The 17586-nt window shown below is 42.5% G+C and overlaps 1 protein-coding gene across 1 annotated transcript; it reads left to right on the top strand.

Annotated features, from left to right (window-relative positions):
- Nucleotides 1-597: 597 nt before the first annotated feature.
- F2RL1 (F2R like trypsin receptor 1) lies at nt 598-16730 on the top strand. The gene is made up of 2 exons (XM_082245718.1): nt 598-743; nt 15504-16730. The coding sequence occupies exons 1-2, from the start codon at nt 680-682 to the stop codon at nt 16598-16600; spliced, it is 1161 nt and encodes a 386-aa protein (XP_082101844.1). The 5' UTR covers nt 598-679; the 3' UTR covers nt 16601-16730.
- Nucleotides 16731-17586: the final 856 nt, after the last annotated feature.

Here is a 17586-nt window from a genome sequence, read left to right as displayed (position 1 = left end):
GCACGATTGTCAGTGAAAGTAACGCAGTACCGTATGGCACAAAATGACCTGGCCATTAAAGGGGGAAATCTTCCGGTCCAGAAGTGGTAATAAGTTTTATTCATGGTGGAATTTAGCACATTGGATTATTGGATATTTGCACATTTGATAAAGGCGCAGCACTATACACTTTATGCATTGTATTTCATGTCATATTGTGCGTCAGATCGCGTCAGTGCGATTATATGCGTCTGATGACAGGCCGTCAGGCTCCTTTCCATTCATCTCAATGGAGAAGACATCCAGCAAAGCTGTGACCTCCTGGATTGAAGAGAACATAGTCCAGTATTATCCCAGCACACAATGACTCCCCTATACACCTCCACACCTCCCATCTCCTCCCCCTCCCCCGACTCACCACACACTGAGCAATCATTCATCTCACAGCCCCGACATACCTGACTCATGACGTCAGACACAGACAATCAACGACCGGGGCGTGGTGGGGAGAATCCCCGCCCTCCCCCTGGTAGAATCCCCGCCCTCTCCCAGGTACTGGGTTTCAGTGAAACCTATGAGGGGGGCGTGTCCGGGGCTGGTGACGTAAGACGGAGGAGTATCACGGAGAGTAGAGAGTTCGCAGCAGCATTCCGCCGGCGGAGTTACTAGTGGTGAGGAGTTTGTCGGAGTTCTGTCCGCTATGAGGTGCCCGGGGCTCCTGTTCGGGGCTGTGCTATTGTCTGCCTGCGTACTAGCTGTGACTGGTAAGTACTGCCTGGACTGTGGACTACTGATAGGGGGGTACTGCTGACGAACCACAAGGCTCAGCATGCCTGACCAGCTTCTGATAGGGACAGGGGCGGGGGCAGACTTCATAGGACACACCTGGGAGAGCACTGATACAATGTCATGGTTGTTAGGCATAGGAGCAGACAATGACCTCCCTGTAGGGGGCACTCTAATGAGGACTGCTGTGCCTGCAGGGCTTGGTTACACTTGGTGTGGTGTTGTGTTGTGTGTGTGTTGTTGGGGGGATTAAAAATAGGCATTTTTAGTCCGGGTCTGACAAATTTGATTGGCGTCTAGGAGCCAGCTAAAAAAGTTAAATGCCAGGTTTTTTTTTTTCTCGCATGCTGATTGGCTGGTTTCTGTTGGACCGGCTGCTATACACACGGGCCGAATGGCGGTCAGTTTTTATTGAAGCGACTGATGTTGCTCAGCATTCGGCCCGTGTGTACTTGGCTTGATGATGTGATGGGCAGTGATTGGCTCCCTAGGGAAGGACAGTGCAGCAAGTTGGAGGTGATGGGAGATCCAGTAACTCGTGCCACCTTAGGCCCCTTACATGCGGGCACCTCCGCTAAGCAGAATCGGCTTGCTTGGGGGGGGGGGGGGGGATTAATCCGCTAATCCCAGCTGAGCAGGGGATGACCGCGCCTGTCCGATATGCAGAGCAAACACTGACACAGTCCCACTCTCTTCTTCTATGGGGCAATCGGATGGAAACGGACTGCCTGTCCCCATCCGATGCCATCTGATTCGATCCGGCGGATGGATGGAAAATAGGACCAGCATCGGATGCCGGCAGTTGTCAGCGGACATCCGCTGCTCCATAGAAGAGACTGGAGAGTCTGATCTGGTCCACCTGAAAAACTGACAGGCGAACCTGATCAGACCGCCCACGTGAAAGGGGCATTTGGCTGTGTGGCTGTGGCATGGCAAGGAGATAATAAAAAAAATAAATAAATAAACTTTCCATCTTTTGTGAGGGTGTGATAAGAACTCAGGCTGTTGCAACCTACTGCCCCACACTCATTTTCCACTCGCCAATAAGCAAAGGGCGCCCAGATGAAGCAGTGAGAAGAGGCAGGGGAAATGCTCAGTGCCATTAGTGACTGCTTCCCCCGATAGAAGCATTTCACTCAAGAAGGCCGCAAAGCCATGGCATCTTAGTCTGTGAACTGGCAGGGGGTCACGCACAGGGACCAAACACCCCTTGCAGGGCAGCCCAGGCGCCAGGTCATTAATTCTGGTCGCCAATGGGGCCTGGCGCCTGGGGTTAGTCAAGCACTGGTTTAAGGGCTCGGTTATGCCAGAACACTGCGGGGAAAGCGTATTTCTCACACTGCATGGTAATGGGCTGCCATTGTTAGATGTGCAGGTGTCATTTATTTTTAATGGTACCCCAAATGCTTAACAAACAGTACGTTTGTTGTCACCAAACCGCCTGGTAGCGCAGTTTTTTTTTTTTTTTAGGTTTAGCGAGATTACCAAATATCACACCTTCCGTACTTTTCCCTCCTTCATTTAGGCGAGCAGGGCCCTCTGATTCCTCCTGTATTGTCTGCCCTCATGTTGTTGTAAAGCGCTGCGTAAACTGTTGGCTCTATATAAATCCTGTAAATATATAGTAATATGATTGTCAGCCCATTGAAATGAGTGAGCTGTCAAAAATGGACCGTGCGTTCCAGTGAGAATCAGCCCACACCCATTAAGCTGAAGAAATGATCCCCCACTGTGGCGTTTGGCATTATGGCTTCCATGTGTGACCCATTCAAGTGAAAGCGGCCACACCGTAACTGCAAGACAAACACTGTGGTTTGACAATTCAGCTGTTTAAAAAAAAAAAAACACAGCCGTTAAGGAAGCCGTTGTATTGTGCCCTCTATGCCTGTCAGCCACGCCTGTACCGCTCTCTGAAAAGAGATCCATTATTCAGAGACCAGCACAGGTGTAAACAGGTCCATACTGGTTTATATTTCTAAGTATTGGCACACAGTTTTTTTTACGCTGGATACGCACTAAACAATTATCTTTAGATTTTTTCCTTTAGATTTACCAAAACGATATAATATGAGGTCAGACCTAAAAACTTTAAATTTGTATGCAGTCAGGCAGACCCTTGCACTACATAGTTGAAGGTAAATCTAAAGGAAATCTACCAACAAAAGTTGTATCGTGTGTATCCAGCCTTACCGTATGAGCCTGCCAGGAGATCCATTGACTTTGCACTCCCTGTACAGGGTGAAATAATTGTGCAGGTAAAATGTGCTGCCTATTTAGTAGAAGCATTAACATAAAACCTTCTCCTTTTAGAACTATTTTAAATATAACACACATTACATTTTCATTCACTATAATGTAACATGCATCTTTAGAAAAACACACAAGATGCAACAAGCTGGGTTTCCTAAAAACCAGACTTGTATAAAGTACTCAAAATTTCTACTTGAGTAAAAGTACAAGTGCTCAATCAAAAAGTGACTTGAGTAGAAGTGGAAGTGCTCGCAGAAAAAGTTACTTAAGTAGAAGTACTAAAGTATTCAACATTTTTTTTACTTAAGTATTGCAAGTAGTTTTTTCAAAAAATTTGCTACTTAAGTACTAAAAGTAAAAAGTACCAGTAGTTTTGAAAAAAAAATTCTACTCAAGTACTGAAAGTAGAAGTACAAGTACTGTGTTATGTAGTTATTAAAGAAAGAAGTCAAAAGTTTGAACATCATATTGTTTTTTATTATTTCAAATGATTTATTCAAATGATTAACCTGTGTTTGTTAGTAGTTTCTTGATGCACTTTAAGCGCTGTAGCACCATTTATTTGTTTGTTTCATATTTTCTTTTTATTGGAAAGATTTGGTATAGCAGCTTTTATTATACACAGCCTTTATTTTTGTATGAGCTGATTTACAAATGACATTATACACATTTTTTTGAGCTTTATGCAACCTGCCATCTACTGTTCTGGCAGTGGTAATTTTTTTAAAAGTAACGAGTAACTATGCAGCACAAAAAAAAAATACTTGAGTAGAAGTATTGAAATCATCAAAAAAATGTAGTGAAGTAGAAGTAGGAGAAAAAAATTCTACTCTAGGAAAGTACAGATACCGCATTTCGGTACTTAAGTACAGTACTTAAGTAGTTCTACTTCGTTACTATACATCTCTGCTAAAAACACCATCCTCTAATCAGTGAGGACACTTCCATACATTATAATGGTGATGGGTTTAAAGTGGGTGTAAACCCACTTTAAAGACTTTTACCTATAGGTAAGCCAATATTAAGGCTATAAATATCTCCTAAACATGCAGCATTTAGGAGATATTTACAGTATATGCAGCCGATGACGTCATTGCCGCATGCGCGCTGAAGGAACCCGTGCTGTTCTGTTCCTTCAGAGCCCTGTACCGTGAACGGCGGCCCCCACATGCGTGCAATCAGATGGCCTGGAGGGCGCGAACCAGGACGGCCGAACATGTCGGCCGTCCTGTCGCTGAGCGGTCGGCACTGCGGGGGCTTTGTTTTTAGGTACTTCATAATGAGCTAGTATGCGATGCATACTAGCTCATTATGCCTTTTGTCTTTTACAGGTTTTTTTTTCTCATTTTTTTTTTTTTCAGAGGGTTTACTTCCACTTTAATGTGATTTTAGTGCACTGTGGTCCTGCACATAAATGCTGTGAATGGGCCTGAATTCTAGCTAATTTGCCAACCCTTTTGCAGTTGAGCTGGCCATGGTTGGATTGTGGGTTTTTTTTTTTTTTGGGATCAAAAAAAGGGATTTCCCTATTCACGCTTTGAAGGTGGATGGAGGAATCCTCCCCTCTGGGCTATTGTATTCTGACATCGGGACTCCTCCCGCCATTAGAATACGCAGATCAGTGCTGTAGAGCTGATCAAAGAAATATTTTCCAAAAAGCTGGCTTAAGAGAAATTAATCATTAGATTGATTTCTCTCAAACAGGAATGGCTATAGATGGATCAGAATTCGGCCAGTCCTTGCAGAACCAAAGAGTATTTAATCTATCTATTGCCAGCTTCAGAGAGACACTTAATACGATGATATCACATGGATAAAAGGTGACCATTGCATGCCCCCACCCAGCATTGTTATATTGTTGGTTCCCCCTAGCACTCCTACATGGTTCTCCAAATTGTAAAAGAACGTGGAAAGGGGAAGGAAAGTGAGTCCAGTAGGAAGTTCAGAGGAGATTCCAGAATAGGAAGATCTGACTGTGTATGGTCAGTGTGTTTTCTGATGACTAATCTCTCACCGCAGGCCACTTTCTGCGCACATTGACTGTACAGTGAGGTGGAGGTGTGATACGTAGTTACGGGAATGCACTAGATATTTCTGTGTGGTTTCATCCAATGGAATAATAGAGCGTTGTTTTGTCATAATGCACAGATGATCCTCAGTAACTGCTATTACTCTAAATTATAGTGTTCATTCAGTAAGAACATAATGAGTCTACTAATTTCCAAACACGTCACCAGCTGAGAAATACCTTTATGTTTGGAGGTATACCCTGTACTTCAGTCAGTGCAGAGTGCTGAGTTTCTGGCTGCCAAGGAAATGCTGTGCTGTCTGACCTCTGCTCTCTATGGGCACGTAGTAGCATGAAATTTAACCTTATTACCGGAGTATGCAAATTACATTTGTACAGGTGTTACACTGTATTGTGGAGTTTATTTTCTTCCTGTGAAGTGCAGAGGAAGGTTGTAAACGGCGCTACCTTGTGCAAATAAATAATTAAATAGTAATAAAGTGCAATCTCTTATAATCAATGATAAATGAGAGGGTGTGTCCCAAAAAACCCTAAGGGTTAAAAAATTATATATACTGTGTATCAAGTGGGTACAAATAAAAAGGTAAATTCTCCAGGTGTGTGATAGATAAACCCAGAAAGTGCTGAAGTGCAATAAATAAATAAATAACATAGACATTGTTTTTATTAAGGTGTACAAGTAATTAAATCAATCCACTGTGGAAATAGAATAATCAAAAATTGGTGGTGACTATTCTTGACACTGTTACTGACAAAGGTGCAACATGCCAGTAAAAACCATAAAAGTGAAATGGAGTGAGATCAGGGAATAATCCCGTGTGAATAAATCAAGATGAAATAAAGAAAAATGAGCAATCAGCTGCAATCACCTGTGTGACCACTAGGTGTCGCGCTGTATATACAACCTGCCCTAAACGGAAATTAGGCAAGATGAATCTTCAAAGGTCCCCCTCCACAATCAGCCAAGCACCGATTGACGAGTGTCCATATGGGGAGAAAGAAAGGGGGAGCCTTGTGAAGTATCAATCATAAACTGAATACAAAAGAACGTAGCATCCACTCACTATGAGAAGCCGTGGTAGCTGCCTCGCATCAGTTGCAATCGCCGGGAAGCTTCCGCGTTCCACGGCGGTTGAGTCTCAAACCGGAAGTGACGCTGTGACGCAATGGACACTCGTCAATCGGTGCTTGGCTGATTGTGGAGGGGGACCTTTGAAGATTCATCTTGCCTAATTTCCGTTTAGGGCAGGTTGTATATACAGCGCGACACCTAGTGGTCACACAGGTGATTGCAGCTGATTGCTCATTTTTCTTTATTTCATCTTGATTTATTCACACGGGATTATTCCCTGATCTCACTCCATTTCACTTTTATGGTTTTTACTGGCATGTTGCACCTTTGTCAGTAACAGTGTCAGGAATAGTCACCACCAATTTTTGATTATTCTATTTCCACAGTGGATTGATTTAATTACTTGTACACCTTAATAAAAACACTGTCTATGTTATTTATTTATTTATTGCACTTCAGCACTTTCTGGGTTTATCTATCACACACCTGGAGAATTTACCTTTTTATTTGTACCCACTTGATACACAGTATATATAATTTTTTAACCCTTAGGGTTTTTTGGGACACACCCTCTCATTTATCATTGATTATAAGAGATTGCACTTTATTACTATTTAATTATTTATTTGCACAAGGTAGCGCCGTTTACAACCTTCCTCTGCACTTCACATATATCTTAAACCCCTTTTGGGGTTTGGTTGTTGGCTGCTTACACCTGTGAGTCCTTCACGCCTCACCGCACACTCCATAGCGCTGGTCAAATTCTGCTTTTACATATTTTCTTCCTGTGTCGGGGTACTCTGAGTTCCCCCTAAATGTGAAAAACATATTAAATAGTTAATAGGTATACTGTAAAAAAAAAAAAAAAAAAAAAAATTCCTGTAGGGTTTGTATATGTGAAGTTGTATCTTTAGATTGTTCGCTTCCCTGATGGATCTGTGGTATATTATGTCACGGTACCAAGCATGTAAAATCATGTACATCTCCATTCTGATATGATAACAGACTGGAACAAGGCGGAACACGTCCCAGCAGACCAGTGCCTTCACATTTTTTACATTTTTTCCTCCATATGGAATGTCATGTTTATGCAGCTTGGTGTCCTCCATGCCCAGGTACTACACAGCCAAACACGGCTTCCTGGGATAAATCTGCTTCTGTTATTCTGTCCTTTCCACTTAGAAGTGTTCTTCTTTATCTAAGCTTATATGACATTCAATGAGAATATTTGAATCTTAAACTTAAAACTCTTCAAAATTCCCAAGTTCTTGTTGTCTTTTATTATTGTATATGGTTTTTATCTTCTGATGCTGGATATTGCATAACGTGTATAATCTATGGAGCAATGAATGCGGTCCACGTGCCCGGTTGGTTTATATAATGGCTAGTAATATAACAGGGTGTACTGTTCTTAGCCTTTCTAATTTGGTGACTTGATGACAGAATTCAATAACCTACGTATGACCTTTCTGTCTGTAGTGTACTGCATGACCTATATTTGCCAACACCCAAGTCCCTGCTCCCATGCAAGAAAATCTTTGATCCTTTCCCTGAAAGTGACCAACTCAAAAAATCAATTGAAATATTTACATCTGGTTCACACTTATGCGACTTGTCATGCGACTTTGCATGACAAGTTGTACTCCATGTTTTCCAATGATAACCATTCATATATGTACAACTTAAAGTGATTGTAAAGTCTCGTTTCCTTTTAAAAAAAAAAAAACATATTATACTTAACCTCCTCTGTACAGTTGGTTTGGCACAGGGCAGCCTGGATCCTCCTCTTCTCAGGTCCCTCATTTCTGCTTCTGACCCCTCCCTCCAATCGAGTGCCCCACAGCAAGCTGCTTGCTATGGGGGCACCCGAGCCGAGTCGAGCTGCAGCTCCGTGTGTCCATTCAGACACAGAGCTGCCGTTTGGCCCCACCCCCTCTCTGATTGGCTCACTGACTTTGACAGCCGTGGGAGCCAATGGCGCCACAGCTGTATCTCAGCCAATCAGGAAAGAGTCCCAGGACGGCCGAGGGACTCCTAAACATCGCTGGACAGAGGGGCACAGGTAAGTATTAGGGGGGGGGGGGGGGCTGCTACACACAGGCTTTTTTTATCTTGTTGCAGAAAATGCATGAAGATAAAACCTTCCTGCCTTTACAATGCCTTTAAAGTCGCAGTTTCTGTAGATCATGCACTACTTTGGTCCAACCTTTTCAGGCAGGTTGAGGGCCGTATGTTGACTTTCAACAACATGAATATTGTACCTGAATGTTTTCACATTCAACAGTAGGTCTGACTTTGCCAAGTTGCAACAAGTCGCATCAATCCAAAGATGGTGTCAAAGTTGCACTCCAAAGTAGGGGTCAACCGATTATCGGGGTCCAATATTCACAAACTTACCGATATTGCTTCAATGAGTTGTACTGCAGGCATCACTCCGGTACCGTTTTTTTTTTTTTTCAGAGCGGACGGTCGGCTTTCTTGTATTAACAACCGATGTGGCTAAGCAGCCACTCAGCTGTTATTACAAGCAATGGAAGGGGACCCCAAATCGCATAAAAAAAAAAAATAACCCTTTTTATTGCTCGTATTCCTCCAAATTCCTTTGTTTTTGCTGCTGTGATCGGACTTACTATTAGAGAGTGGCTAAGTTTGTTCTCTGTGGTCCCACTGTATGTAGGAATATAGCCACCCTCCTGAGATGGGCTATGTGCTATGGGATGTGTAGTATGCATAGAGCAGTGTGTGTGACTGCAGTGAGTAGTGCACTTTATTTGTAAAGCCCTGCGTGCATGAGAGAGAGGAAAAGGTGTTACCCCAAATCATTTGAATAACCACCTGAGCTGTCGGGTGCAGGAAAAGCAGTCACTCAGCAGCACTATAATAAAGATGATCTGCAACTCCATACATGCTCTTCAGTCCTTTCAAATGTATTGATACTCCATAAAATAGGTAGGTTTTACTCCATAAAACGCCTGCTGTACCGACCTGTTTTATGGAGTATCAATAAATTGAAAAGGTTGAAGAGCAAGTATGGAGTTGCAGATCATCTTTATCTATTATCCTGCATGCTCAAGGCCTGTATGGTAAATGCAAATAAAACCTAACCCCTTCGCCTTAGGCTCCGTTCACATCTAGGCATTTTGGGGAGTTTTTCTGCTCTAGGATCAGCTTTTAGAACGCCCAACAAGACCAATCCTATTCATTTCAATGGCCCCTGTTCACATCTGAGCGTTTTGACGCTGTGAGCAAAACGCCCAACGCTCAAAAAAGTACATGAGCTTCTTTTTAAGCAGATTACAGGCGTTTTCCATTGGTTTCTATTCAATCTAAAAACGCCTGCACAAAAATCGTGGTAAAAAATGCACGAAAACGCTACGCTCAGGTGTGAATGTAGTCTAATGCCCCGTACACACGTGCAGATTATCTGAAGACTTTTGTCTGCAGATTTACCAAAACCATATAATATGAGGTCAAACCTAAACATTTTCAATTTGTATGCAATCCGGAAGGCCCTTGCACTACATAGAAAAGGTAAGTCTGCAGACAAAAGTCTGCAGATAATCTGCACGTGTGTATGGGGCATAGGAGTAAAACAAATCTGCCTAAGCACGGTTTTGAAACTTTGACATGTGTTAGTAAAACCGTACATATCGCAAATAATTTGTGAATCCAGGTGAATTATATCTTGTTTTATTCAGGACTAATCGGGCTTTTATTTAGTAGTAAATGGTTATGGATATCCCCTGTGTGTGTGTTTTTTTTTTTTTGTTTTTTTGTTTTTTTATGTAGCTGTATATTTCTTGTTACTACCATAACCTACCACCAAAGGACAACCAAAAACAAATTCTCCTGCTCCTAATGGTCGCAGTAATACTACATATGTGTATGTTGTTGTTAGTACCCATAATGCAGCCCAGAAGCAATAGTGTGCATTTTTTTTCTAATTAAAACACCAAGGTCCCTTTCACACGGGCGCTCCGAGCCGGTCCGCCTGTCTGTTTTTCAGGCGGAACCGGATTGAATGCTCCATGCAGCCCTATGGAGCAGGGGATGTCAGGGAAGACATCTGCGCTGACACCCGCTGCTATTCGATCCTATCCGTGAAGTCCACAGAGCGGAGACAGGAGCTGTCATCCGCCTGCTCATCGGCGATCGGTGGCTCAATCCCCGCTGAGCAAAACTGACTCCGTTGGGCGCACCGCTCATGTGAAAGGAGCCTAAGGCCCCTTTCACACATACGGTCCGGTCCGTTCAGTTCATCAGTTCAGTCACGTCAAAATGTGTCCTTTTTTTCGTCCGTTTTTCCGTCCGATCCGTTTTTTTTTTGGACGGATGAAAAATAGGGCATTCATCTGTTAAAAAAAAACGGACATTGACAGAACGGAATGAACTGATGTTAACCGATGATCATCCGTTGTCGTCCGTTTCTTCTTTTCAAACATTTTATTAAATTTCTTGGTAAATAACAGCAGGATTACAATGACCATATAATACAATGCAGAATATTGTTAGACAAGTAACATGGTCATTAACAAAGGGTAAAAGAAAGATCACAAATTGAAAAAAACAATACAGTACCACCAAGGGTTAAAGTGATTGCAGGGATAACTCTTATGGGGGAGACCTGGCATGATCATAGTGTGAGTTGTACTGGATATGTAAGATAAAAAACGGACAGCATGTGTGAAAGGGGCCTTATGCTAGTTTTAAAAAAAAATCCTGCCTACAATATATTGACCCTTACTTGACCCAAACACTAACCCTGGCACTGATCTAGATCAAACCTTGATCTGGATATTTTTTCTTTCATTTATTTACACTCTCATCAGTCACTGTAAAGCCCTTCTCTGTGTTTCTCTCTATCTCTGTAATTTGAAGAGGAGACACACAATGTATCTATCTCCCCTTCAGTGTGTTCCTCTGTTATCCTACCCCTGTAATGTGTTCCTCTGTTGCCCTACCGCTCTATCCCACCCCTTCAGTGTGCTCCTCTTTTCATAGTATCCTAGTTGGTAAGGTTGAATAAAGACGCCAGTCCATCAAGTTCCACCCGTGTAGGTGAATGTGTGTCAATGTCGATAATCATTTCCCATATCTTATATTCACTAAGATGCACGTCCAAGAATCTTTGAAAACTAACAATACTGCCTGCTGACACCACCAATTGTGGAAGAGTTCCACATCCTTAATGCCCTGACTGGGAAAAACCCCCCTACACAGTTTAAGGTTAAACCGCTTTTCCTCCAATCTCATTGTGTGGTCCCGTGTCTTACACTCACTGACGCTGGGATTACCATTGAGATATTTGTATATTGCTATTATATCTCCTCAAGTGTCTCTTCTCAAGGGAGAAGAAGTTTAGTGCTTGTAGTCGTTCCTCGTAATTGCGGTCCTCCAGTCCCGTTATTCATTTTGTGGGCTCTTTCCTGTTCCAGCACATCTTTCCTGAGGATTGGTGACCAGAATTGGAAGGCATTCTCCAGATGCGGCCGGACCAGAGTTTTTTATAAAGTGGCAGCATTCTAGTTTTATCTCTGGTTTATATCTGTTTTTATGCATGCTTATAGTCTGCTGGCTTTTCTTGCTGTGGCTTGACAGTGCATGCTATTGCTCAGTCTGTCATCTACCAGGACCCCCAGATCTTTCTCCATCCTGGATTCCCCCAGAGGTTCTCCCTCTAGTGAGTAATTTGCGCTTATATTTTTAGCCCCCCAAGTGCATTACTTTACAGTTTTCTTCATTAAACCTCATTTGCCATGTAGTTCCCCATCCCATTATTTTATTGAGGTCGTCTTGTAAAGTTTCTATATCCTGATGTAAAGTTATTGCCCTACTTATTTTTGTGTCATCAGCAAAAACTGAGATCAAGCTGTTTATATCAACCTCCTATATCATTTTATGAATAAATTAAACCAAATTGGTCCTAGGACAGAGCCTTGGGTACCCCACTTACCTCACCAGACCATTCTGAGCACACATTATTTATTACCAGTTATTTATTACGACTCTTTGGATGCGTCCCTGTAACCAATTTTCTATCCATGAACAAAACCCACGGTCCATGCCTATAGGCCTCTGTAGGTAACTGTATTGAATGCTTTTGAGAAATCCAGATACACCACATCTACAGGCTTACCTTTATCCAGATGGCAGCTCACTTCCTCATAGAATGTTAACAGATTGGTTTGGCAAGAACAACGCTTCAGAAACCCATGCTGGTTACTGCTAATGATACTGTTTTCATCAGCAGATTCCTGGATATAATCCCTTAATATCCCCTCCAATAGTTTACATACAATCGATGTTAGACTGACAGGCTTGTAGTTTCCAGAAATACAGTTGGACAAAAAAGTTTTTAGTCAGCCACTAATTGTGCAAGTTCTCCCACTTAAAAAGATGAGAGGCCTGTAATTTTCATCATAGGTATACTTCAACTATGAGAGACAAAATGAGAGCAAAAAAATCCAGAAAATCACATTGTCTGATTTGTAAAGACTTATTTTCCCACCATAATTTGCAAATAAATGATTTGGTCAGTAACAAAAGTTCATCTCAGTACTTTGTTATATACCCTTTGTTGGCAATGACAGAGGTCAAACGTTTTCGGTAAGTCTTCACAAGGTTTTCACACACTGTTGCTGGTATTTTGGCCAATTCCTCCATGCAGATCTCTGAGAGCCTCGTGGTGCTGCCATTTTGCTGTAACCTATGTGCTCAATGCTCGGTGACCATGTTTGTGTAGTCCGGCGGCCATTTTGCCGTGGTTTGCCACCCAAAATAACGGCGACCATGACAGTGGAGCTCTGTGGGGAGCAATTTTGGCGGTGGGAGCCCGTCCTCATCCCCTACTGCTGACTTCTGGATGTTTTCACTTCCTGATTGCCGCACATGGAATGCAGATTATCCTGGTGGCTGCAGGTGCCAGTTTTCTGCTGGGAGGCGAGTCTGGTGGGGTCCTCTCTCTCTCTCTGCTGAGGATCGATTAGGTGCTCTGTTACTGGTGATTGAGTGGTGCTGCTGGAGCAGTGGGGGTGTCCCTTAGCAGTGGTTTTACACCTTTTCTTGTGATGTCCCCCTATTGATTTATGGAGTCTTTGGAGCATATTTCCCCACCTGATCCCCCTCAGAGGCTGCGGGGCTCTCCGGGTCCAAACCATCCATCAATGCACCGACGGTGGTCCTGGAGTCCTTGCTACCCCAGGTGGAGTTGGTTTTTGTGTGACGGACTATCAAAAAGCGCCCCCTGCCTCATCTGTCCCCTCAGATCCTTAAATCTAATTTGGCCGCCGCAGATGTGGGTCACTCTGCTGGGTCTGCAACCACACGCCCGTAGTTCTCAGATAGTGAGGATGATTCAGCAGTAGTCCTTCAGTGTATTTTTTGGCTCAAATGCTGGTCTGCGAACCAGACTTCTAAGAAGGCCTTGATTGATCTTCCTTTTCATGGAGATCGCCTGTTTGGAACTACCCTAGATGACATCATTAAGGGTCTCACAGGGGGAAAGAGTACCTTTTTCCGCAGGTTACTAAGGGCAAGGACCCTCATCATAGACGTGGGCCATGCTTTTTGGCTCAATAGATTTTTTTTTTTTTTTTTTTTTTTTTTTTTTTTTTTTGTCCCTCAGGGTCAAAATATGTATGTCTGTCCTTAGTAGCACTGTGGGGGGGGGGGGGGGGGATTTGCCGGGTCATTAACTTACAGAAGTGTACCTGGCAGCTATGGAGTCTTTTAGGAAATCAGTTTTGCTGATGGGCCTCGGAAAGGGTTGTCCGCTTCCTCTGCGACCATTTCCAGATGGATCAGACAGATGGTGGTTCAGGCCTATTCCATCAAGGGTCAGGTTTCTCCTTTCCCTGTCAAGGCGTATTCTACTCGGGCGCTCAGTGCCTCCTGGGCTTTCCTTCATCAGGCATCAATGATGCAGGTTTGCAAGGCGGCCTCCTGGTCGTCGGTGCACACTGTCAAAAGTTCTATAAAGTGGATGTGTTAGCATCTGCGGATGCTTCCTTTGGCCGCAAAAGTTTTGCAGGCTGCTGTTTAGAGGACCTGGTCCTCTTTGAGGGTGTATTCTTTTCAGGTGGGCTGCAGTTGTTATGGTTGAACTCCTGTTTACCTGGTTGGCTGTAGTTTAGCCTCGGGAATTTTTGTATTGGCTGTTCCCACCCCTCATGTTTTAACACTGCTTTGGGACGTCCCAATGATTAAGAATATCAGGAGCTGTGTCCTTCAATGAACGAAAGAAAAAATGGGATTTTTGACTTACCGCAAAATCCATTTATCTTATGTTCATTGGCGGACACAGTACCCACCCCTCTGTGGAGTTGTAATTCTTCTGACACTGCTTGTAACTAAACTGAGTACCTATAGCAGAGAGAGGGAGTATACCCCCCTAGGACTGGCCATAGGCGTAACCAGACTTTTTTTTTTTTTTTTTTTCTTAGTGTCCTACTCCTGTAGGGGGCATTAATAACCCAATGGTTAAGATCAGGAGCTGTGTCCGTCAATGAACGTCAGAGAAATGGATTTTACGGGAAGTCAAAAATCCCATTTTTGCAGGAGTGTTCCAACAAATAAAACGGCATGTTTTGTTTTCTCAGCAGACCCGTACAGTTTATACATTATTTCCCAATGTCAGGTGATTGTTGCTAATACTGACTCAGACTAATTGGGGATGATTCCTGCGATCGAAAGTTCAGAGGGTTTTCCCCTCGCATTGCTTTGCTTGTCTTGTCATCACAGCATCGACATGACTATATCCCCTCTCACATTCCAGGACTTCCAGTCATCTATATATGTGTAATCCTCAGTAGGAGGCTTCCAAAAAAAAAAAAAAAACAATCAAATGACTACAGAAAATGTTTTTTTTTTTTTTTACTATGAAATACAGTATCCTCCCATACAATAGACAGTATTTAAGTCACCTCTAACAAAAGTTTAAAAAGGAGTTTAGCCCTTCTGATGGCTTAAGCCTGGTACGCACTAGCAGTTATTTTTCGTTTAAACCCAGCGGGTTGAACAAAAAAAACTGACAGCTCAGGTTGGAGCCACTGTAGGAACTATGCGATGTTAGTACGGTGATCTCCTCTGCTGTCCTACTGTGTTCTGACTGGGGACAGCCCCCCCCCCCCCCCCCACCAAAACTTGACATACACTCCATGCTATGTGTCTATGCTCTGCACCTGCAGTGCTGGATGCACAGAAATATGCATTAATAAACTGCTAATTCTTTTCAGCAAACATTTGCTGCATTCAGAAAGTACACCCATTATAGGTTTTTCATTCTATTTGTTATGTTAGAATACATTTTTATATAATGTGTAAGATTTGAGCTAGACCTAATGATTTCAATATTTTACTCCTTTTCAGGTCAAAATACAACCAAAGGAGGACAAAATCAAACCAAAGGAGGACGAAGGTTTATTGGAAAGGACGGCTCGTTTGACAATACTACTGGCAAATATGGATATACAGTGGATGACTTTGCCAAACAAGTTTTGACGGGTGGCTTAACAAGAGTCTTCCTTCCTTTGGTCTATATCATTGTGTTTGTAGTTGGTTTGCCCAGCAATGCCATTGCCTTATGGGTTTTCCTTTTTCGCACCAAAAAGAAACACCCAGCCGTGATCTATATGGCCAACTTGGCAGTGGCCGATCTGCTGTTTGTCATCTGGATTCCACTCAAGATTTCCTATCACCTGAATGGCAACAACTGGATTTATGGGGAAAGCCTATGCAGAGTCCTTGTGGGATTTTTCTATGGGAACATGTACTGTTCAATCCTATTCATCACCTGCCTGAGCGTTCAGCGGTACTGGGTCATTGTAAATCCCATTTCACACACGCGGAAAAAGACTAAACTTGCCTTAATTGTTTCAGCCACAATATGGGTGGTCATTATTCTCAGCACAGTTCCATTGTATCTGGTTGAGCAAACTGTATACGTCAGCAATGTTAATATCACCACATGTCATGATGTCTTGCCACTAAGCGTTCTAGCTTCTGACATGTTCAACTACTTCCTCTCTCTTGGCATCGGGCTTTTCTTCTTCCCAGCAGTCCTAATCTCTGTGGCCTATATTCTTATTATCAGAACATTAAATGCTTCCATTACAGATGAAAACATTGGTAAGAAGAGGAAGAAAGCCATTATGCTCATCGTTATTGTGCTGATTATGTGTCTTGTATGTTTCTTGCCTAGTAACATTCTGTTGGTGGTGAACTTTGCCACTATTAAGGAGAACCATGTTGGCAACATCTATGCCTTTTACATTGTGGCCCTGTGCCTGTCCGCACTGAACAGCTGCTTTGACCCCTTTATCTACTACTTTGTATCAAAAGACTTCAGAAACAATGTTAAGAACACCTTCCTCTGCAGAAGCGTCAGGACTGTGGAAAGGATGCAGATTTCATTTAGCTCAATGAAGTATTCCAGAAAGAACACTTATACCTCCAGCTCCAGCAACACAAAAACCAGTACCTGCTAGGCGATGTTTTTATAATGAAGAGGCAATCGACCTAAGACTTGTGTCTATAAGACTATGGAATTCTATGCCATTTATTTGCTGTGTGAGGATGCTGGCCTTTCCAGCACAGGAAATGTGGACATTGTATTAAGAAAAACGTTTCATTTCTAATGTATGAAGTGTTTGGAACTGTGTTCTGTGAATATATATAATGCTGATTTATGTTCTTTTGCAGTAATGTCATTCATTTCTAGTCTTTCCAGTGTGACCGCCTGCTTGCTGTACTGAATCATTAGCTGTAATACTGTAGGATAGAAGTCTCTGTCATATGTAGTACAGACAATCCTTTTCAGTTCCATTATGTACCTAGTAGCATAAGCATTCATTCTGAGACATGGAATAACAAAAGGTTAAGTTTCATGTTGTTACAGGGCAATGAGAGCACTTCAAATATTTCTGACCTGTGCTTTTCAGCCAGATTTTGTTACTCCACGCAAACTTTACTGCTTTGCATTTCCTTTTCTGCTGCCAATAAAGAGGTCGTTGTATTTATCTTGGAAAAAAAAAAAAATATTGTTCCCTAAAATTTTTAAAATATACAATTTAAATTATGCAGGAAAAGTAATATATTGAGCAATCCTAATTTGGAGCATGCATTTTACTAATGGCCATGAAATGTAAGGAAGTGACATGCATTTTAAGGATATTTTCAGCATTAAGGGTCTCCATTTACTTCTTCCAATTAAAAGGAACCAGTCGGGGTATAAATATTGAAACTGCCCTTGCTGACTTATGGATTTTCACTTTTCATGTGCTTGCAATGAGCATGGCAATGCACATGTGTGGGTGTGAAGGAACCAATCCTTTTTTCTTTTTTTGTCTTTTACACTAAACAGCAACTCGGAGATAAGAACCAGCCACATAGGAATGAAGATTTCAAATTGACATGTATTTTTATGCAGCAAAGTTTGTGTTTTACTGCATCAAAAAGACCAGAATGAATAGGC

Source organism: Pelophylax lessonae, assembly GCF_965119305.1.
Source record: "Pelophylax lessonae genome assembly, chromosome: 1".
Lineage (NCBI taxonomy): Eukaryota > Metazoa > Chordata > Amphibia > Anura > Ranidae > Pelophylax > Pelophylax lessonae.
The sequence above is the reverse complement of the archived record's forward strand: the minus strand, read 5'-3'. Positions and strand labels throughout refer to the sequence as shown.

Coding starts and splice junctions, on each gene's coding strand:
- F2RL1 (XM_082245718.1), top strand. CDS start 680: ATGAGGTGCCCGGGGCTCCTGTTCGGGGCTGTGCTATTGTCTGCCTGC. Junction 744..15,503: donor CTGCGTACTAGCTGTGACTG/GTAAGTACTGCC, acceptor CAACCAAAGGAG/GACAAAATCAAACCAAAGGA.